The 22,076-nt window shown below is 47.1% G+C and overlaps 1 protein-coding gene across 2 annotated transcripts in view; it reads right to left on the bottom strand.

Moving 5' to 3' along the window:
* Nucleotides 1-22,076, bottom strand: part of LOC119379341 (sushi, von Willebrand factor type A, EGF and pentraxin domain-containing protein 1) — a 166,821-nt gene that overhangs the window by 67,852 nt on the left and 76,893 nt on the right. The window contains exons 4-10 of one of the 2 annotated variants that reach the window (XM_037648621.2): nucleotides 21,649-22,020; nucleotides 20,026-20,170; nucleotides 19,824-19,975; nucleotides 18,185-18,376; nucleotides 16,869-16,987; nucleotides 11,201-11,477; nucleotides 6,486-6,695 (exon numbers count right to left, since the gene is read on the bottom strand). In XM_037648621.2, coding sequence (XP_037504549.1) covers nucleotides 6,486-6,695; nucleotides 11,201-11,477; nucleotides 16,869-16,987; nucleotides 18,185-18,376; nucleotides 19,824-19,975; nucleotides 20,026-20,170; nucleotides 21,649-22,020 — 1,467 coding nt within the window. The remainder of the gene's footprint in view (nucleotides 1-6,485; nucleotides 6,696-11,200; nucleotides 11,478-16,868; nucleotides 16,988-18,184; nucleotides 18,377-19,823; nucleotides 19,976-20,025; nucleotides 20,171-21,648; nucleotides 22,021-22,076) is intronic. The other variant, XM_049411937.1, reaches the window with a different exon arrangement.

Here is a 22,076-nt window from a genome sequence, read left to right as displayed (position 1 = left end):
GGTACCCACTACACATCTGTAAGGCATTATGTGCATGCACTTTGTTGATGCTGAGGCTGATGACTGTGAATTATGGCTGAGTGCTTTGTAGTGGGAGGAACGCTTTAGACCACACACTTGTTGCGCAATTCACGTTGTGTGACGCCTGGTTGTTATTGCACTCTTCTACCACGTTATATTAGATATGTTAACGCGATTCCTTGCCCGACATGACGCCTGTGTAGGGTCTTTTTGCAAAAGAGTTTCGAGCACCGACGTGGCTCTGGGGTAGAATACTCGACTTCCACGTAAAGGGGCCGGGTTCAAATCCGATCCTGAATATTTTTTTTTTAATTTTGCGCGATAGGGGTTACGGACACCGGCGGCGGCGGGCAACTAAGGCACCAAAAACGGCTATTGTGCTCTCCAAAACACAACGTTGGCTCTTTCACAGCTTTCGCTGTAAAAGAGCCAACATTGAGAGTGACGATGTATGCATCACAAGAGGCGGGCATGACCTCTTGTCTGCAAGGCTGAAATGAAAGTAGGGAACGCCAGAACGAGCACCCCTTTTTTTTCCGAAGAAAATCCACAGAAAATAAATGACGGCATCGACGGGCCTAAAAAACAAAAAGAAAAATCACACAGACTACACCTTTGATAGGGCGGCTGTAGCTGGCAACATAACGTCGAGATAGGGTTACAATAACCGCGGCACTTTTACGTGCCACAACCACGATATGATTATGAGGCACGCCGTAGCGGTGGACTCCGGAGTAATTTCGGCCAGCTGGGGTTCTTTAACGTGCACCTAAATCCAAGTACACAGGTGTTCTCTGCATATCGCCGCCATAGAAATGCGGCGGCCGCCGTGGCCGGGAATAGCCGCCTTGAGCATAGCAGCGCGACACCTGACGTGCTAAGCTACCACGAGTGGTGATTGAGATAGGATTATAATAGTGCAGCTAGTGCAGCACTTTCGTAGGCAGGCGCTGTTACCTGTGGCGCGAAATGACAAACTATGTCCGTTTCCGAAAGTAATCCACACCACGAAGTAAAATTTTGCCACATGCCATGGGCTATTTTTAAAATTCTGTTAGCGATAAAGAAAACGTCTTTACATACACTGTCAGAATCTGCCTCAGTGAAGTTATGCAGCAGTTGTTACCGATAAAGAAAAGCCCTACAATACTAACACTTTCTATATTCATATCAAACGTAACAGCATAAAAACAGGAATAAGATTTAACCTAGATAGCGTTACCGATCACTGCACACGTCAATGAATGGCACAAAAAATTTTTTCAAAAAACTGCGCGCGCTTCTCTGCTCAGAATCTGCTCCCTCTGAGGCCTCTGCAATCGAGGAAATTATGTAGTGATTCGCTATGCCGGTGGAATGGTGAAATTTGAAATTATCCGGCTCGTTGGATTATGACTACGACGATGATTTTTATTGGCATCCTCGCGGAAACGGGGCAGCGACAAGTTGTCATTTAGCCTGTTTGTTATGATTAGGTGTTATTTCATCTATTTCAGTCTAGCATTCAGGCTATCTTTTTCTGATTTTTGGCTTCTTCATACAACCCTCCATTGCTACATACAGTGCACTGTCAGTTACGCCTGTAACGACTCCAGTTCTAGGCATCTCCTCCCTGCTTTTTATCCACCAATATTTTAAACGTATCTTGCTTATATCAACCGCTGACAATACTGTTATCAGCTTTAAAATACAGGGTCTTTAAAGATGGACACCTTCCACGGGTCTCGTTGGTCTTTTTGAACGTGCTCATTAGTTTCCGGACTTACATCGCTGCAGACAAACGCCTCATCGTGTTGCAAATATTTGCCCCGGCATGTTTTTGTCTCCAGGCAGCCGGCTAGGACTCCGAATATCGAAGCATTGTCCACTGCGTTATCAACCAACTTCTTCAGAGTTCTTTTCTCTTTGAAGACTTTCAAGGTCCTTTTTTGTTTCCATTCTTCGCATCCTGTATGCCGCCTCTGTTCCATGAGTCAAGAGCGACCCCTACACAGGTACACCGTGACAGCGCCACATATAACGAGTAGTGCGATGATTCCGGATATTGTTCAGAAGACTTGAACGAAGCATAGTGCGAGTTTGTACTCTCCAGGTAAGGAGGAGCATCTAAAAGAGCACGAATTCTTAAGTTAGCAATGTTCTTCCGTACGCGTCAAGAGAGGGCTCTCATGGAATGCAAGCCTACAAATATTGTTCATTGAATAGTATTTTTCAGGAATGCTCAGTGTTCAAAAAAATATTTTTCACTGACGCCACCTTTAATGTGGCCTATTAGAATAACTTATGAACTAGGAGAGCAAGGTTATGGTGTTTTTCTTTCCGAGCAGCCTAACCGGATTCGAGGCTGAAGCCATGAATCCGGTTATGTCAGTACATCCTGTTACATCACACCAACTCCTCGGCAGCGTAAGTAAACGGGGCTTCTCATATCTATTGGGTTCGAGGCAAGAACCTCGCGGCTATGGTGATATGGGTGCTCTATCGGTATACTCCGCAATTGCACTGCATTTCTCGAAAAGAAAAAGCTGAAGAAAGGTAGCGTTATGACCTTAGTTTCTTAGTTAAGTTATTCATACAAGGTCGCATTAATGATGGCGTCAAAAAATATGAAACCTCTTCTTTCGTTATTTAAAATAGAAATTAAAAGCATAGTTAAATAAACATATCATAACGCTCAAGACTGTAAAGAAAATGCATGACGGGAGCATGTGGCGTTAGCAAACGAATGTTTGGTCTCGGGTACTTGCCAGATGCTTTATGAGGATATTGAGCACGATGATCACCCATTCAAACATGATAAATCAAATGCTTGGCATGACACTGAACATCACAGAAATAAGGCAGCGACAATAAGGGCTTCACTCTCGTTTCTAACGTACGGATTCAGTTAACGGTCTAGGCTATCCATTCGTTCAAGCGCTACTCAATATCACTAATAATAATAATATCTGAGGCTTAACGTCCCAAAACTATGACATGATTATGAGAGACGCCGTACTGGAGGGCTCCGGAAATTTCGACCACCTGGGGTTCTTTAAAGTGCACCTATACTCAATATCACGATGTCGCCAACCATCAGGAGGCGCTGCAGTGGCCAATACGCAAGGTTATTGGAGCCCTTTCACTTCTGCCTGCATCTCTCGTCCGTCCTTTGTGGCTGCTTGAATGCAAAGACCTCGAGTTAAAATTAACCTACGCGCGTTTTCACTCGTCGCTTCCAATGATTCCCCCCTTGATGGTCCTCCGTTTAAGTGCAGGGAAAGTGACGACAAATGTTAGGCGTATTCTCTAGACATGGGGATAAAAAAAGCAGGGTATGGACGTTTTTGGTCCCTCGCTAAATCGTGACATACCACCAGCAGTAGCCCCATGCAGAGAAGGCATTCGGGAAATACGGCGAATTTGGAAAGAACTTCCACAATGTGCGACCTGACCACTGTAAAGCACGCATGGCATCCTCCTGGAAGCATGGTGCATAAGCCATGCGGATCCCCGGCCAGCCAGTTGTCTTGCGTCGGTTAAGCTCTATGACACCGCTATAACACCGAAATGCTTCGCCATAACACCTAAATACCCAAACGCCTGATCTCATGGGCTTCTTCTTGTGTACACAATCGTGCTTCAAGATTCTGATGTTTTACGCTGAAACAACAATGTGACTATGAGGCAGGTCTGCGGAAAATTTTTGACCATATAGGATGTTTCAAATGCACCTAAATGCGCGCACGAGTGTTTGCGCATTTCGCCCACAATGCGGCTGCCGCAATTCCAACACGTGACTTCGTGTTCAACGCCGCCGAGCTACCACGGCTAATGGAAGACACATAGAAGTCCATTCAAATCGTAACATATCGGCACGCGTTTCCCATGTTCTATGGAGGATGGCTACCGGGAAACAATTTAAAACTAGTTTTTTGTTTCTTTCTGTGCCGCATAAGTCGTACCCGCATGTGTTACAACAACGAAAATAAAAGTAAAATAAAACACTAAAACGGCGCATGATTCGAGATGCGTCAAATTTTGCGCACGTATCTACAAAATGCTACTGACATGCGGAAAGTTTTATGTAGGTCTCACGGGGTGTTCGTTGTATTCATGACAGACTGCGTGAAGATGAATACTTGATCGCGACGGAAACGGATGGAAATTTTAAACAGTGCAGAAAAGAAAACGCTTAGAAACGTATGTTGTAAAAATTGGTTCACGAGATATGCCTCAGCATGCCATTAAAAAAGAATGCAATTATTTCGACAACAAGAGAGCCTGATAGTGATTTCTTAGATGGTGTTGCACACGCGCGGTCATTTCCTGGGGAAGCTTCTTCATGGCCAGGAATCATCCTCGTCACTTCTTTGCTTGTGTCTCTTACGCTGGTTTCCTGTTTATTTAAAACTATGCCTCGCCCAGCAAGAAACATTGCAGAGCGTTCAAAACATTACAACAACATTGTTCGAGTCATCCCATTAAATCGTGTTCTCGCATGACCGCAGGGTAAAATGATGAAAAAATAAACTAGAACCATACACGCAAGCGCGCGGAGCTCTCGCAACTGCGCAAGTGCAGAGAGTTCACAAAAGCACGCAGTTCGCAGTCCATGACTAAAGATGAACGAGTAAAGAGAAGGAAAAAAAATGGTGCAGTACAAAGTATTGAACGGGAACAGATTGAAATACCAAATATGCGCCCGACAGCCCATTCGGCGGCCGCGTATATTCATTATAGCTCGAAAAGTGTGCCCAACAAAGAACATCGGAATGGCACGTTGCGTTGATGCCCATTACCGGAGAGGATAAATTTGTAAATGTGCGCGTGTTTTTCGTACATACGCATCGCCAAGCAGTGCGAGTGCCATCACTAAGGGCTACAGAAGTCGTCATGCAGATTACCCCCCGCTCTTTCGCAGCGTCTACTGCAAGGGCTCTCCGTGGTTTTAGGTTGGTATTAAACATGAATTGCTTTCAACGCTGCGACACAATCAGCTATTAGATGCATGTTAACGTTTTTCTACTATATTTGTGAAATATATATCTACAGAGCGCCTCCAATACGGTGTACAGACGAATTCTCGTACCTACTGTGTTTCGTACGAGCTGCTATCGCAAATGTTAAATGGCCTGCTATAACACAAAAAAGTGGCCCTAATTCTCGGAGTTCATTTGTACACAAGCCCATTGTTCATAATCTATAAGCAGACGGCGATTTTTTTTCAGTTCTTCTTTGTTTTTGTTTATCCTTCTGGAGGTGTTCCCTTCCTGCAAGGACAACTTAATAACTGTGCTCCATTCCGTGAACAAATCGCCGACCAAAGCTGAAGTCGGTGGCGCTTGGGTAGGGCTTCAACCATGTCCAATGTTAGCGCAGCGGGGTTAGTGAAACAACCTGCATAAATTATTAATTGGTAGTGCTCATGCTCAGTACGCTTGAAGCAACAGGCGCGTTCATTGCGTGGCTTGAGGTGAAGCACGGCAGTGGCTAAGGTGAAGATGTGACGGCTTCTGACGTAGCGAGATCCACTGGCTCGTCAACGAACTCACGGTAAATGTAGAGCTTGCAGTAGCGCTTGACATAGCAGCAAACTGGCGTTCATTCAGTTTTACCTCAGCTTGACGATTAATTATCAGCACTAATCATTAGTAGCTTGTCGTGCTGTCCAAACACATTCTATGTTCGGAAGCTGTTCAGTATGACAAGAGAAGTGTTTACCGAGCTGGTTCAGGCTTCCTTTTGCCCGATGACGACAGAGCCTCTACCGTGAGCGACATTTCCAAATTTTACTCGTAAAATACAGTTATTTTGTTGATACACTGTCCTATTGGTATTCCGAAAACAGTCGTCGTTTATATTTGTGCATGCACTCTATACGGTTTTGAGAAGGGCTGGTCGCAATACCATTTCTTGCACAGAGGAATGCGGCCTACAGCTACTTAGCGAAGTCATCAGGCCCCGAGGCTCCAGGCCCGAGTTCTCATCCAAACGGTATACAAACGCAGAAGTGGGTCACCCGAATATTACTCGTGAATCGAATGGGCAAACAGCGTCCATGTTGCCTACGCCAAATGGGAAGAAAACAAAACAGCAGCCTGCAAATCATGCGCGAATAAAGCCGTGTCACGTACGCGCAGTTTACTTTGTCGGTTTTATGCATGCCTGCTGTCGATATACGACAGTACACACTTGGATCTCGTTTTCTTGCTCTTCGGCAGAGTCGTTCAACCGCAGATGCCGTTTGGGCACAGCCGAACTAAAACGCTAAAGAGACTGGCATGGCACGACAGGCAACTTACTTCCCCGGCGCACCACGCGCGTCGCATTACGAATAAGACCGGTGTATACATTGGCGTTTACATACATCGCGCTTCTGTGCTCGCTGGAGAAAGGACCACGTGTGAGCGGGCCAGACGATCGACATGTTTGAAGAGGTGTGTACAGAACAGCAGCACGTAATGGGCGGCTAACGGTCTTACTCTTACAGACAGGCACCGCCGTGTGGTTCCAGCGGTCCCCGAGGCAGCGCCTGGCGAGCTGCGCCGGGTTCTCGGCGACCGGCTGGTAATCCTGGTCGCAGACGAACGCGCACTCGGCGCCCGGCGCCACTAGCGCTCCACCGTCCGGGCAGATCCAGCGGCCGCCCGTGCTCATAGCCGGAGGCGCGCATCCCTGGGGGGCTGGCTCCTCTGGAAAGACGCCTCATTAAGCGATGCGTACGCATCTTATTGTTCTAATGCCCACGTCTCACCGGTGTTTAGACGCGCCCTGCGTACGTATGCACGTGACGCTACGTGGTGAGCAGGATGAACCGGCGCCTTGTTTCTGTTTGACCAAACTCAATTTTTATGCTTGCCTTTTCAGCCATACGTGAGAAAAGGTGCACTGTGGCACAAACCCTTTTCGCGGGTTTCTTGCTTACTTGTAATCAAAGCAAGTGCGGTTAGTTCGGGTTAGCATAGATTATTGCGTTACCCAAATAATTCCTTTCTATTCGTTTTGGTAGCAATGTCCGCACTGTCCATGTTTAGCTTCCTCTTCCTTCGCCGTCATCCTAACATGCCATGTGGCTAAGAGCACAGCTGTAGCTACCAAAAGCATTGCAAACTTTACAGTATGGTGTTGCGCAGAATGCGTATTGTTGACTGTTTATACACCGCTTCTCACCATTTCCGTATTCACTGTATCTCTTGGGGCACAATGGTACCACTGCTTCTCTAACACTTCGGCGCTTCGCAGTGCTTGCGCTCAGTGAGAACAGAGACTGGCGGTCGTGCGGCACAGGTTCGACTTTACTGTGGACAACGACGCTGCATTTGCAAGAACTCTGGGAACTCAAATTGACCCACGCACACATATATACCGTATTTTATCGTGCATAACCAGCACGAAAATACAGAAAATTTGGAGCTAATGTCGAAGTTATACGCGAATTTCGATGTGCAAGGCGGCTTCACTGCAATTCTTTACCGCAATGCAAGGAAAGTGGCAGTGACAGCGACGGTTGAAAGTGGGAGTAGGTGAGAAACACTGATGACTGAAAATAAACATTTTGCAATCTTCGAGCACAGTTAGTCGGGTGATTTGTACCAAGGTGCAAAATTCGTTCGAACGTTTGTGAATGTGCGGGTGATATGCGGGATCTTTTATTTATTTTTTTCACGGGTTTTAGTTGGGGTTGCGGCTTCTATGCAGGAGTGGGTTAAGTAAGGTGGATAATTGGGCAAGTTGGTATATCTTCATCTTAACACAGCGCACACACACGAACACAGAAGAATAAGGAAACGACGACACGAGCGCTGACTATCAACTGAAATTTTTATTCACCACACACATATAAATATACACATTGAAGGGTCACATGATGAAACATATGCGTATCAGTTTACACTTTTATGACATTAGGCACGAGTTCGGCAGAACAAGATATCACACTTCTTACGTGGCATCTAAAAAGCTAATCTCCTTTTCCAGGAGATTAATTGAGGCCTGACTAATACTTCTTCTGTGTTCTTCTGTGTTCTTCTGTGTTCGTGTGTGTGCGCTGTGTTAAGATGAGGAGTGGGTTATACGTGAAAAAATACGATAACTCCACGACCTCACTATCGCCCAGCACGCAGATGCAAACACCAGCAGTGGATAGCGCAAGACAGGCTGGAGCAAGCAGACTGGCGCCGCATGCCTGTCTGGTACGGCACATTCCCGCGTGTCTGCTGTGGAGAGAATGAAGAAACTAGAGATCCGTGAATAAGCTCGCTGTAAGACGCGCCCGTTCGCACTGTAAGAGACGTCTTGCTAGAACGTGCAGACACATTACACATCTGGCTTTTTCGGTAAGCTGCGTTACGCAGTACGAAAGATTGCATGGCGTGATCCAAGCGAGAATAACTTCACCACATGTATGATAAAAAGTGGGGCGCGTTGGTTCATGATGAAAAGGGCGGCGCGACTAACACGGCACACAAGAAAAGATGGACACAGGACGACGCCCTACTAGCAACTGACTTCTTTATTCAGGAAAAAAAAACATTTAAAATGCAGTTAGCCCAGATAAAACCAAGATAAACTGCGAGGTACGGAGTTAGCGCCGTGTTCTCCGCGGAAAAGAAGGTTGGCCACATTTTCGCCGCGGTTAGCAAGCGAATAGGCAAACCTGAACGGTGCGATAGGAGAGGACGTAGCACCAAGCACGTGAAGCAATTCATTCCTTGCGCCAGTGGCGTTGTGTACCGAATACCGTTGTCGTGTGGGAGAGCGTACATTGGGCAAACCGGAAGGTGCCTTAATGTACGTACGTCTTAGGGCGCGCAACAGTTCTTTGATAGGCAGGCCATTTGCGCATCTGGCGTTGCACTGCAATGAGTGCAAAGAAGGTAGTTGCAAGCCTCTGTTTGGGCAAACAACAGTAATGCAGAGGCACAAGGGCTCCACACAGAGGGAGATTATAGAGGTCTTCCATATTGGTAGGGAGGGGCCAAGTTGCATTAGTAATCCATCTATTAATCTGCAGGAGAGTGAGATAGCTTTTCCAGAACGATACGAGAGATAATCGTGCTGAGCGCTGGTTTTCGTAATCTTTTTATGTCGACTCGTTTGGTCTGGTCTAACTGCGTTTTGAATATGTTTTTTCCTGAATAAAGAAGTCAGTTGCTAGTAGCGCGTCATCGCGCCCACCTTTTCTTGTGTGCCGTGGTAGTCGCGCCCCCCTTTTCGTCATGATTCAAGATATGAGCAGGTTTTTTTTTCTTTTTTTCGCTCGCCTCGGTTATACTTTTCACGGAGTGGCCATATCAGGACTGTTACAGGCGACATGGGAAGAACGAGAGATATTCTAGCGACCAGTTAGATTTGACGTGTGTACACACGCACGCGCACCTATAATTTATGGTGCATGCGTAGATTACAGGTATCTCTTTTTCATTATCTTTTACCGAGCGTTTTATCTTGCATATTCGAAGATTTAGTATCCGACGTGTGAACTTCTCCTTTTAGTGTGCAGAATTTCACTCTGTCAGCCTACGTACAAAATTCGCGCGATGTGAGTACCTGAATCTCAAATGCAGGAGCATCGCTCGCTATACCATCATGTGGGAGTGCCAATGCACGTGCTCGCACAGATAGCTTTCTTTTTTTTTTAAATGTAGCGCGGTAGTTTCATTAATATTGCCGTACCTTCATTTGCCGAATCGTCTACTATCGCTAGCTGAAACGATTATCTATTGATCAGCAGCACTGGCGTAACCAGATTGGAAGGGGGAGGGGGATTGCCCCCCCCCCACCCCCCCGAACTCCGAAGTTTATGTTTTGCATGTTTAAATAGATTTCAAGTTTGCATTCACATGCACAACTTACCTGTATGTGGATTCACTAACACACGCTCCATGCTGATTGAATTTTGATTGACAACCCCCCTCACATTATGTTGCAATAGGAACCTGTGAGGTTACTTTAAATAAATAAATAAATAAATAAATAAATAAATACGCACGATTATACATAAAGTTTCTGGCTAGGCCTCTGATCAGCAGTGATCACTTAGTGCAAGATGTGTTTCAATAATGACTCACATCATAAGGCTGAAGCCTGTTGAATACTCTTGGGACACTTTTTCCAAGTAATGTGCGAATTTTGCTTCAATATTTCGTTATTTAGAAGGTCGTTCCTAGAAGCAAGGTGTGTGACCGGGCTAGGCATTTGATAACACACAGATTTTAGCTAGGCATCGTCAGGATAGCACGCGCATCATCATTGAAGCTGCAGCTATCGCTAAAGGCAATTGCATCAGCAAACCTTCAATCGCCCTCACTGACAAAGAAATAGATTACCTAAGTTCATCCGGTCAGATAACCTAGACATACTCCGGTTGCTTTTCCTGATGCCTTTTCGCGGTTTTTGTGTTTTTTTAGTTATTGATTCTTTGTGTCTCTCGGTTCTCTCTCCATGTCTGCCGTCATGCGCAATTCGAATGAGCGGTGATCACGTGTGCCATTTTGTTCTCGTTTTTCCATGTTTGTGTTAATAAATTTCAGTTGGAAGTCAGCGCTAGTCCTCGTCGGTTTTTCGTCCTTGTGTGTTTCCGCGCTGTTCACGTTACTACGTTCCTAGAAACCTAGATCATTTATTAACCCCCCCCTCCCCCCCCCCCCCCCCCGCCTTCGAAAGTTATGCTGTGTAGCCTAATCTAAACTTAGTGCAGCAGAAGGAAAAAAATACGCAACAAGCGAATATTTAACTTCCCCAGTATAGCTAACTATATCTTCGTTACGAGTTTTTAGTTACTTGATGCATGATGAAAGATTCGCATGTAACTCCCGTGGATTCCCAAGTTTCCTGCGGCAATAAAAGTACAGTAATATAACAAGGAAGAGCCGAGGGCCTACGTAGTGAATCAAGTTCGCTTGCACACAGTTTCGTTACGCCAATTCACCCTATTGTATGGCATATATTGTGATGAGTGGCCCGAACCCTTTTCTCATATATAGTTTTAGTAGCGGTGTGGACATCTCTCTCGATTATGCAATAAAATGTCATGAAACGACGCTCACTGAACCGCACGAGGCACGGCCGTTGCGTGTCATTGCCACTTTACACCCCAGAAAAAGAAATTGCGGAACGGTTCGCGGAAGAGAAAAGCACGAAGCCTCGTCTATCTTTAGCCTACCCCAAAAACTAAACGAAGGTAATTAGGCCCAACCTGTTGTCTGGGGCCGCTCGGTGGGCGGGCTTTCCGGCGGTGCTGTGCAATCCAGAACTTTCCTTCCTTGCCATGTACCCGCGACGCAGGAGAAGTGTGCCACGACGTTCAGCGGTGCCCATCGGCACCCCTGGCGACAGCGGGTGCCCTCCCGGGCCACGACCCGGGCCTTGCGCGCCGCGCCGCGATCGCACCACACCCATCCGTGCGGCGGCGCCTTGGGCCAACGACAGGCCAGCTGCTTCCAGCGCTTGGGCGGCCGCGAGGAGCCGGTGGCCTGCGGCGTGGAAACACGTGCACGACGTCGTCATGACCGTGCAGACGTTAAAACGGCTCCCGAAAAACAAAAATCCACAAAGAAAGCAATGCAAAGAAGGCAGACACGCAGTACACGCCGAGTTGAGATAAACGATTTCATTGGCACGCGTTCACTCTTGACAGCCAAGTGAACCAGGCAGGCTAGGCTAGCCTTTCCAGATACTATCTCGCTCTCCCGATTTGCAACGTGGCAAATCACCCGAATGTACTGCTCTGCGTTTTTGTTTTGTTTTTTTTCCTGCATTGCCGTATTTCGGAGTGTTGTCTCCGCGAGAGACATAAGAAAGGAGACTCCGTGGTCGCTGCTACGCACGAAGGTGCACCCGTTGTTCCTTGATATTCGAAGTGCCGGATTAAAAAGTGAGCAAAGCCGAAACATTCGGGGTTGCTTTGACTAGCACGAACGGAGACGAATGCAACAAAAAGTAAGGTTTGCGTGCGGGCTAGTTGGTATTCCATTGTAAACGATACATACAGCGCGTACAAAGACAAGGGGACAAGAAAGACGATCTGCGCTTGTCGTCATCGTTCCTTCGGTCCCTTGTCGTTATACGCGCTCTATGTATCGCTAACACAAAGGTTGCCCGCCATGGCGTTACAATGTAAAGACATTTCATTTACACTCAACGGCATTGACTCTAAGTCAACGTACTACATCGTATAATAAAGCAGCCTATAAACATTTTGTGGGAAACTGACATTCAGCGTGCGTTTCGTTAAAAAATAAAACAATACACAAATTGCTGAACATTTTGACGCATGGCTATTAGGTGCCTGTTCAGTGATTTTCCGTGCCAGATAGTAGAATTACCACTCTCGAAGACGAAAATTCCCTATTTTAGGCAGTTTTGCCCATTAATCTTTTCCGAGAAGCCCAACTAATTTCCCTGCAAGAAATCATATAGAGGAATATGCATACTTATGCACGTTCTTAGAAGAACGCGCTAAAGAGGCCCCTGTTCTGCTGGATACATGCGGCGGAAGCAATTCTGCGAGCCTGAAACACGCCGTAGTCGAATTTTAGACTAAGATCTCGAAGGTGATGTCCCGACAGTGTTGTGTTAGAAGTCAATCACATCCGATAGGCTCACTGGCATGATTTGTAATATTCGCTCCACACGTGTGAAATTCCCTGCATATCGCGAAGATTTTCGTGTTTTTTTTTTTCCGCTGAGGTTAAAGTCGAAAATTCTCCGAAAAAGGAAAAATTTTAGGGGTGTACGAATATTCGAGTTTCGAAATCGAATCGAATACTACCCTAATCGAATAATTCGATTCGACTTTCGAATAGCTGGTATTCGAACTTTCGAATAATTCGACAGGACGAATATCTAAAACGCGACAAAGGCCAATGGTGCAAATTGGCGAAGGTGGGGTGGCTAAAACTAACGCTAACGTTGTTACGATAGGCCTTTCGTTAAAACTTTCACCGACTTCCTGGTTCGAAAATGAGCGCATGTTTACTTTAGAGAAGATTATGTTACTTCAGCACGTAAAAAAAAAAAAAGAAAGACAAGAAAAGTGGCAAGCCCTTCTCCAACTTCGCTTCCGGACTTTTTGCATAGTTCGGTCGCATACGCCGCAAGGGCCGTAAAACATCCCGACTTTGGCCCGCGAAACCCTTGATTATTGGTTTCACGGGCGAAAATTTGTTCAGGCTGCGCAGTCGCCACTGCCGCACTGACCACTCGTTCAGAAACTCCGTTCTATCGGAAACTCTTATCGTTTCGGCGCGCAATCAAAACGCTGCTGTGAACGGGCGCCCGAAGATATTCGGGCCCAGAGCACCCATGGCGATGGAGCACAATAACGTGACCATTGTCAGATGAGCCGTACTGCACGGCCATAGGAAAAAAAAAGCTATCTACCGTACCACCCTCTGTTACCCATTAGGAGGCTAAAAGTGGCGCTGCTGACTAGAATGGCGGCTCTTCTATCAACATGGTTGCACGCCCATAAAAGCTGAAAAAAAAAAGGCTCCCGAACAAGCGCGCAAGCTGTCACCACGCCGTAGCTTCCTTGATTTTTTTTTTTGTCTTGCCGTAACTGGCGGTGCACGCTTCGATATTGTTCGATATTCGATTCGATATTTTCGGTCACTATTCGGCACTATTCGATTCGAATTCGATTCGAGATGAAATTTCACTATTCGCACACCCCTAGAAAATTTTCCCTGCATAGAACATCACTGGGCCCGCTTCTGCGTTGAGCATCGGCGTGCCTCGTCCTTCGTCACCGATAGAACGAAAGATGATAGAGCGAAAGATGAAAGCGAACGCAAAGCGTGGCGGCGAAAGAGTGAGGAGGGCCCTCGCGCCGCAGAAAGCGCTCATCGCCGCGATGCATCTCGGCGGCATGCCACCGAGATGGCACCGTGTAGTAATTGTAATGAGATTGTGTGCGCGACGCGAATTGTGCAGCACTTTCTGGAAGCCACGCGACTACTCTCAAACCTTCGACGATCCATGTAAAAAAAAGGCGACATGCAGATTTTCGCCAGTTCGAACTGCTGGATGACGCAGCCCTGCAATTCGCGCAAAGGGAAGAGAAGCTCGTCGCCACCGCCACCGAGAGACCCGCGAAATGAAAACACGCATACAGCTGGGCTCAAATTTCGCATTAGAGAGTATTGTAAAGGTCGGTAATTTTTCCCCTGTCTTTTATTGGACTTAAAGCGCATGTGCGAGTCGCTTTCAACGTATAACGAACCGTTCATCCTGCAGTTACTATTTCAGGAGTTCCGAAAAGTGGTAGAGCGGTGACGGTTCATGCGATCTTTACATTTTCAACACCATGAGAAAACCCAGTGCAGGCAGACTCTGTACACGCGCCAGGGAAACTTCTTTTTGCGAAAATTCCTCGAAATGCGACGAAAGTTAGCCAACAGCGACCGTGGCAACTGCTTTCGTGGCGCGTATCGATGGCACCGAACATTATCCACGACACCCGATACCAATTAGCTCTCGCCATGCGGGGATCCCTTTTCAACTCGCGTGAATAGCTCGACGAAATAATTTTGAGAGCTTTCCAAAGCATTTTTCAGCTCAGCACCCGTGCATTAGTCACAGATCATGTTTCAGGGCTTTTGGCGGGTGCGCTTTTACGTGAAACACGAAGAGCAACGGGACAGCAGCCCAACGTCGTTCTCGCGGCGTCGTTATATATATATATATATATATATATATATATATATATATATATATATATATATATATACCCGAAAGACTACAACTTTACTGGTAAACAGTAGGGGTGTGCGAATATTCGAAAGTTTCGAATATTCGTCGAATATTACAATCGAAATATTCGTATTCGATTCGAAAATCGTGTATTCGAATAGTTTCGAATATTCGATAACTTCGCATATTCGAAAAATTCGAATATGCGATTCGATTATCATGCATAAAATAACTCGTCTTCCACATTTCTGTTGCGTTCGTATAGCTAAAAACGTTGCCGAGAGGAGCAATAAATATCGTAAGTACACGGAAGCACGATATCTGCCTGCGACGAACGCCCCAATAAGTATGATTTATTGCTGGTGGATCTCCGACGTGCAGCGCTGTTGGCGATCATGTAACCGTACATTTTCGATATTATGTGGCCGTAACGTGTCGCACTACCACTCGTTCACTATGCGGGACCACTTCTGAAGAAATACAGTGACCCATTTGACTGGTGGCGGACTGTAGGCACCTTCAGATACCCCAGTCTGGCAAAACTTTGCCCCATGTACCTCCCTATACCAGCCACTTCTTTTCCAAGCGAGCGTGCCTTTTCAGTGGCAGGGGGGGGTGGGGTGTCTCTGTTAGAAGGGAGCGCCTGCTGCCTGATCATGTGGAGCAACTCACATTTCTTCATGATAACATCTATTCATTACTTTCATTGTGCCGTGATATTTGCTTGTGTTGTGATGTGCTTTGTGCTAGCCTGGACATTGTGTTCTCGAGATAGCAGTGTATGTTGTGTTGCCATTCAGGCTGTTAACGTTTTTTTTTTTTTTTCATATAGCTACGTGTAAATAAAATATTGTTACTGTGGAGGCATTTTACCTTTGATATTCGATATTCGATTCGATATTCGAAGGTGGATATTCGTATTCGATTCGTATTCGAAAAATTTGATATTCGCACACCCCTAGTAAACAGCTCTTGCTTATCTACTGGCGATCAGTGTTGAGGGTGATGGTTGCCGTTCGGGCACTCTTAAATTTTAGCAAGCCGAATTTCCTTCGAAAGATATCATGCCTGTCTTAGGGTTGTGGGATAATGTTCTGCCATGCCCACGCGTTTTCGGTCAACCCAGACAGCTGAGCTATATTGCATGTAAGAAGTCTTTCACCATGGTCTCCCTGACCAAGCACATTACTATACCCTGCTTCTTACCCAGAACCACCACCACCATCATCGTAACCATCATCCAGAGCCTAGATTTCAATGTCCACTATTCGACGAAGGCCTCTCCAATGGTCTCCAAGTTACCCTATCCCATTTGATCCCTGCGAACTTGCTAATTTTGTCGCTCCAGCAAACTCACTGCCGCCCTCGGCTTGGTTACCCTACCGTATGTATCCATTCCGTTGCTCTCACTGACCGGCGATTGTCTGTCCCGCGCATTACGTGGCCCGCCCAGGTCACTCGCCTAATCTCAGCTGCCCCCGTTTTTTATGTTACGCCAACCATTTTCCGTTCCACTGCGCGCTGCGTGGTCCTTAATCTCTCTATTTTGTTATCCTCCAAATTTCCGCCCCATTATGTTAGAACTAGAAGTATGCAATGATGGCACTATGCTTTTCGCTTTAGGGACAGTGGCAGGTCGCCTGTCATGATTTGGGAACGCCTGCAGTATGCGCTCCATCCCATCCTTATATATTTCATTTTCAGGAGTAGGCTCCCCTGTTAGTAACTGACCAGCAAACTTGGCATAAGACTGCTGGTAATATGCACCGCTCAATCTTACACAGGTGTGATAGCGTAGTAGCTAACCAAGTTACGCTACGATTCTGACTATCCAGGAATGGAAATATCAACACGTACTTCCTGGTCATGCTCTATTATTTTTACAGTAGCGTAAATTATACCTTTTATTCTCTCTTTGGCGACAATATCAGACACAGAACTAAACGTAGATGTTTATCAAAAGTCCAAGTCGTGTCACTGACTAATCGCAGTCTGTGACTGAGGAGTGGTTCTCGACGGCACTACACTGGAAAGCGTCTAGGGGGCTTAGCAGCCATCATTATATTATAAAGTAAATGACCAAGTACATTCTTCAATGAATAAAACTCTACTAAAATATGGAAGAACGTACTGAGTCAACAAACGCTTGTGAATAGGAAGACGAGACTTACGGGAATCCTGTTCTTGGACGTCGTCATGGGCACGCTAGCCTCCGTTGTGGGTCGAGTCGACATGACTGTAGGTGGGACGATGGCGTTTGTCATAGCATCTGGTACCGAACCATTCTTCTCTGAAAGGTTGAGGAAAAATATAAAGTTAAATAGGAATAAATTATGATGTTTCTTCTTCTGATGAGATTTCATATAGCCTGGGCAGAGAATCCAAGAAGATGGCACCGGTATAGTGGTCTTAAGTCAATTTCAATTTTCAGAAACATCTGCCAAAATTTGTGACGTTACTGTGACGTCACTGTGAGATCATGTGACGTAACGTGACATGATGACGTCATCACATGGCGTAGTTTGGTCAAGGGTGGGCTGTAGGGCCGGGCATGAGTTATGTCGCAGGGCGTCATTGCCTTGGTGCCGGGAATGTCTGGCGCCGACGAGAAGTGGCGTTCTCCTGGAAGCCGTCTCGACCGCCCGGAACTCGGCAACTGAGGCCTTCCTTTGCCCAAATACTAACAAATCGCACAGTCGGCTGCACCCCCCGCCCTACTAAATAACAACGTGCGTGAGAACCCGCCGCTGTTTGCAGGAATGCGAGAGCCACGATCTGGCAGACTCGCGTTGGAATACGAGCCACGGGTGGAGGGCGGGGGGCAGTTGGAGAGCGGCGTAAGCAGCGAGGAGGGGCTCAGCGCCATCCATGCCGGGCCATACTGTTCTCTCCTTCCGCATTTTTGTTTTTCGATTCTAAACACCGCACCACGGAGCGCGGAGAGGCAGTCTGGGCTGTAACCACGCTGTGGTAGGACGGCGAGGCTCTTTACTGGCGCATTTCCTCGCAGTGCCCTGGGCTCTAACATCAAACGAAGTCTAGAAGAGTGAGGGCCGGCTCATTACACCCTCTGTCAAGTGGAAATTAGTTTTCCCATTTGTAACTGCAATAGCCCTGTACAATCCTAATACAATTTGGTAGTAATTGTGCTACGCCTCCTGTCAAATATTTCACCCCCGCCGAGCTACACCACCAGGATCCTTGTCCGTCAACTTCACGGGAGGAAGGGAACCTTTACTTGGGCCGGTCAATAAACGGAAATACCATCCAATAAGGTTGCTAAACTAATCGTAACCAGGATGTGTCGAGTTTGTTTAACTAGTGACATGATTCTTACGGAGAACGATGAATCGCAGCAAAGTTCACGCAGCAAATTTTAAATAATGAAGTCCGTGCCAAGGACAGACCTTGCGTGGTGAACCCTACTCTTGAACTTGTAAAACACTTGATCAGTGTGGGTATAGACGACCGTGGAAGGGATCCTCACCTGTGCAGATAGGTGCCGGGTGGGGCGTCCAGGTAATTCGGACGCCGTCATGAATAGCGCAGCGAGTAGCCGCCCGCTGTTCGAGTGTGTAGCCCTGTTTGCAGAAGAAACGACACCGACTGCCCCAGTGCCGGCCTCGGCTGCAGCGCGCACCCCCGTGCTGCGGTCGTTGCAGTGCTGGACAGCGACGCACTGCGAACAGGGATTGCAAACACAGTCAAAAGCGCATTGACGAAATATATATGGAAGATCGACAAGACGACGCACTTTGCTTTGGAAACAGATTCACTGCTATAAACCTCGTGAAAGTAAGGAGCCGCAGCCCTACATAGAACATTTCAACGACTAAGCTAGCTGACGAATATACGAACATATCAAATACACGTGCGTAAAGACAGAAGGCGAGGCGAGCTACATTCTATCTGGCCTTCCTGTTCGTCCGTGCTTGGTTTACAACATCCAGATACTTGACGTAAAAAAATAAAATAAGGATTAGACCACTAATTGGAATTTAAAGGGTTGATACAAACAGTAACTTGGTTCCAGGTAACCTTTAAGCGATTATTGGAAGTGAAAGGTCTAGTACGGTGGTAATCATATAGTAGCATAGTTGTCAGCTGCAGGCGCACTTGCACGAACGGCACGCCCCGTGCCTTCTGCTTCCTCTGCTGCTCACCTACAATTTCACAGACAATGTTTTTCCTCCATACAATATCTGAGCACCCCAGAAAACACTGAAACACTGGTGTACGAACCTTAAATAGGTCAGAAGATGCGTACTGCACGTACAAGAAGGGTTTTATGAGGGTACTGTTATATAAAGACGTCCCATAAGGAAAAGCCGCATGCACATATTTCTCGCCCTGGACGCCTCTAGATGTTGCAGTTACTTCATTAGATGTTTCTTTCGAAAGTGCGAAATATATGATAGTATAAGCTTGTATTACAACGACACTCTGTATAACGGTCCCTGTCATCTTAGGATACCACCTGCATGTGTTTCTATAAATTGCGACATACCTTCACAAGTCTCTATATCTCTTTATCTACCGGCACGCAATCTAAATTAAGCTGACAAGTGCCACCGACCATAATTTTAGTCTGATTTCTAAGTTGTAAACTACCCATTTAAAAGCTGCAAAACTTCCACGTGCCAGAAAAGAAAAGCGATAATGCAAACAAGATATCTGCCAAGTACTTAGAAGCCATCGTGATGCTGGCCGCATTCAACTACTTGTGCCAGCGCCACGTGTGGGAGCCTCGAAGCGCAGTGCGCTTACGCGCAGGAGACAAGTGAAGTCATCACAGCTCCCGTGCGATGCCCGTTTGAAAACACAACTCTGCGCTTCGTATTCTATATTCGTGCGCCAAGGCTTATGTCGCCTATAATCTGTTGGCTGCCAAAGGAGCACCACTCGTGCCAAATGAGGCGCCGCGTGCGATGACAGCCCGCAAGTGAATGTTAACAACTCGTCGATCATTGCTCAAGCTACCACACAAGACGATCTGTCAGAATAGCCACGCCGCACTACGGTCACTCAGAAAGAAGTCACCCCATTCGCGACGGCTAGTCGAATGAAATAACATCCTTTGTTGAAATGAGTTCACTAAGGGAAACATGGAACACCCGAGTGCTCACCTTTGACCCTTAGCTTGTAGTGACAGCTCTGCGGGGCCATGCCTGGCGCCCGGAGCGTAAAGCTCATCTGGTAGACACCCTCCATGACAAGTGAGCCCGGCTGCGGCCCCGCGGTGGCTGTCATGTGCACTTCAACTGGAAGAGACATAAGCCTAGAGAGTGGAGCTCCGCGCTGCTGCGCCCTGGCCCGCGCCCGACCCACCTGGAGCAAGGACGCAACCGAGGCTTGGGCACCTCGGCGCACGTGAAGCCGGGCCCCACCCACACCGTGCGGTCCTTCGGACAGCGGAGGCACGTCCGCGGCCCGGCGGGTGTCACGGTGTTGCTCGGTTCGGGAGCGATCAGCACTGCACGCGCACAAAGCCTGCCTGAAAATTTTGCTGCTGCAAACGCCAAACTGTATGACAACAGAGCTCGCGCACGTGTGCATTTTAGCGACAGTACATGATACGATTAAAGTTGCTGCGAAGTGATTTAATGTGCATCTGCGGTGTATCTAGAGCTTCGGAGCTCTCAACTAATGTGAGGGTTGTTCTTCAAAGCTTTGAGGATTCCTGTAGGTATCCTTCTCTACACGACCGAGTGTGGGTTCCGGTCACAGGCTGCTTGGGTTGCGAGAGTATGAGAGTGGGCATTAAATAGGCTGTATTGACGACTGGCTATGAGGGGTTCGCACGTGACGACACACGTGCGGGCGCATACGAACAAAACAGACAGAAAGCTTTTACGCTGATTCCTATGTAACCTTTTTAGATTTCCGAAATTTAGCGTATATAGATTACGGCGCGAGTGGAGGCATAAGGAAGGAAAAAGCGCCTATCTTCTTCATGGCGGCTAGCTTATGGATTCAGTTCCCGCCCACCGAGGACTCATTCCTGCGGGACGGAATGTGAAAATGCTTGCGTGTGGAGCGTCGGATGCATGTTAAACAAATCCAGTTGCTCGATTTAATCCGGAGCCGTACTGTGGCTTTAGGATAAACACGTGAGAAGATTCATACTAAAACTACCGGTGCCTTTCGTATAAGGTCTGTACGCATGAGAGCATATCTCTTGAACAAAAAGAATATTCGCTATGTGTACGAACCCGCCTCGGCATCAGACGAGAAAAACTCATTGCATCAGATTTGCTCTTTTAGGGAAGTCAGAAAAGGGCAAGTCATCACGTTTCTCATCGCAGCTGCAACTCAAACAGCACAGCTTGCACAGCTGCGACTGAAGAAACGTCTGGGACGTATTATAAGTTTCACACTGCGATGTCTGGCAATGGCAAAATGACAAGATACAGTGGAATCTTGTTGATCCGACCTTCTCGGGAAGTACAAAATGAAACTATCATTTCAAAATCCTATCATCCAAGCGAAGCTCAGAAAGTATGAAAATGGACGTACTCTGTGAGAAACTCGATAGCCAAGGTTCGTGCGACGTTTCGAATCGACATTGGTGCAGTGGCTTTCTCCCGGTGTAGATTTCTCGCAGTTGCTGAATAATCTACACGGATGCGGCGCGTAACACGTTGTTCGTAGGTTGTAGGAACACTACTTCAGCTAGTACAATGGAATATAAAGATATGGGCTCTGGAAATTAGTAAAAGCCTCTTCGGTCGTAGTATTATCCAATTTTAGATGTAAACGCGACCCCATTATCCGTATATAGGAAAACAGCTCCTATATGGTACGTTGGCCCGAGAAATGAAAGAGAAACGTATCATACCAGAAACGTATATTTCCGGTTCTCACGAAGATCGTATCAATCAGATTCCACTGTATACTTTTTTTCCCTCTTTTCGTGGTTCACCGGCGAAGTGAAATCGTGTGGCGCTGTACCTCTGGCGAAGGCGGTTCCCTCTGGGAAGTGCTCCTGTTGCCGCTGATGTTGTGGCGGCGACGGGGATGGCGTCACTCGATGCGCCAGCAGAGGCTGTAGTGGAGATTGGCGCGGTATCGTCCACACGTCCACGTAGCCTGTGTAGGGCCCTACGCGGTACCCTTTACCCCTGTACAGCTTGGCCGCTGAGTGATTGCCGAAGCTGTAGATGATGTCCGGCACCCTGTGACTGTGGAGCCGCCTACGATGCCGATGTCTTTGGTGTCGCCTCGTGCTTCGCCCCGATGGCGTGGGCTGTGCTATGCCCTCGTAAGGCGTGATGTATTCTGCTGAGCGGCCCAAGCCGATATGACTGTCTTTGCCACTCGTCCCTGCGCATAGCGAATCACAGGCGCCATCAACTCGTCACGGCAGAAGAAGAGATATG

Source organism: Rhipicephalus sanguineus, chromosome 1 (genome assembly GCF_013339695.2).
Source record: "Rhipicephalus sanguineus isolate Rsan-2018 chromosome 1, BIME_Rsan_1.4, whole genome shotgun sequence".
NCBI lineage: Eukaryota > Metazoa > Arthropoda > Arachnida > Ixodida > Ixodidae > Rhipicephalus > Rhipicephalus sanguineus.
This window is presented reverse-complemented; position numbering and strand designations above follow the sequence as displayed.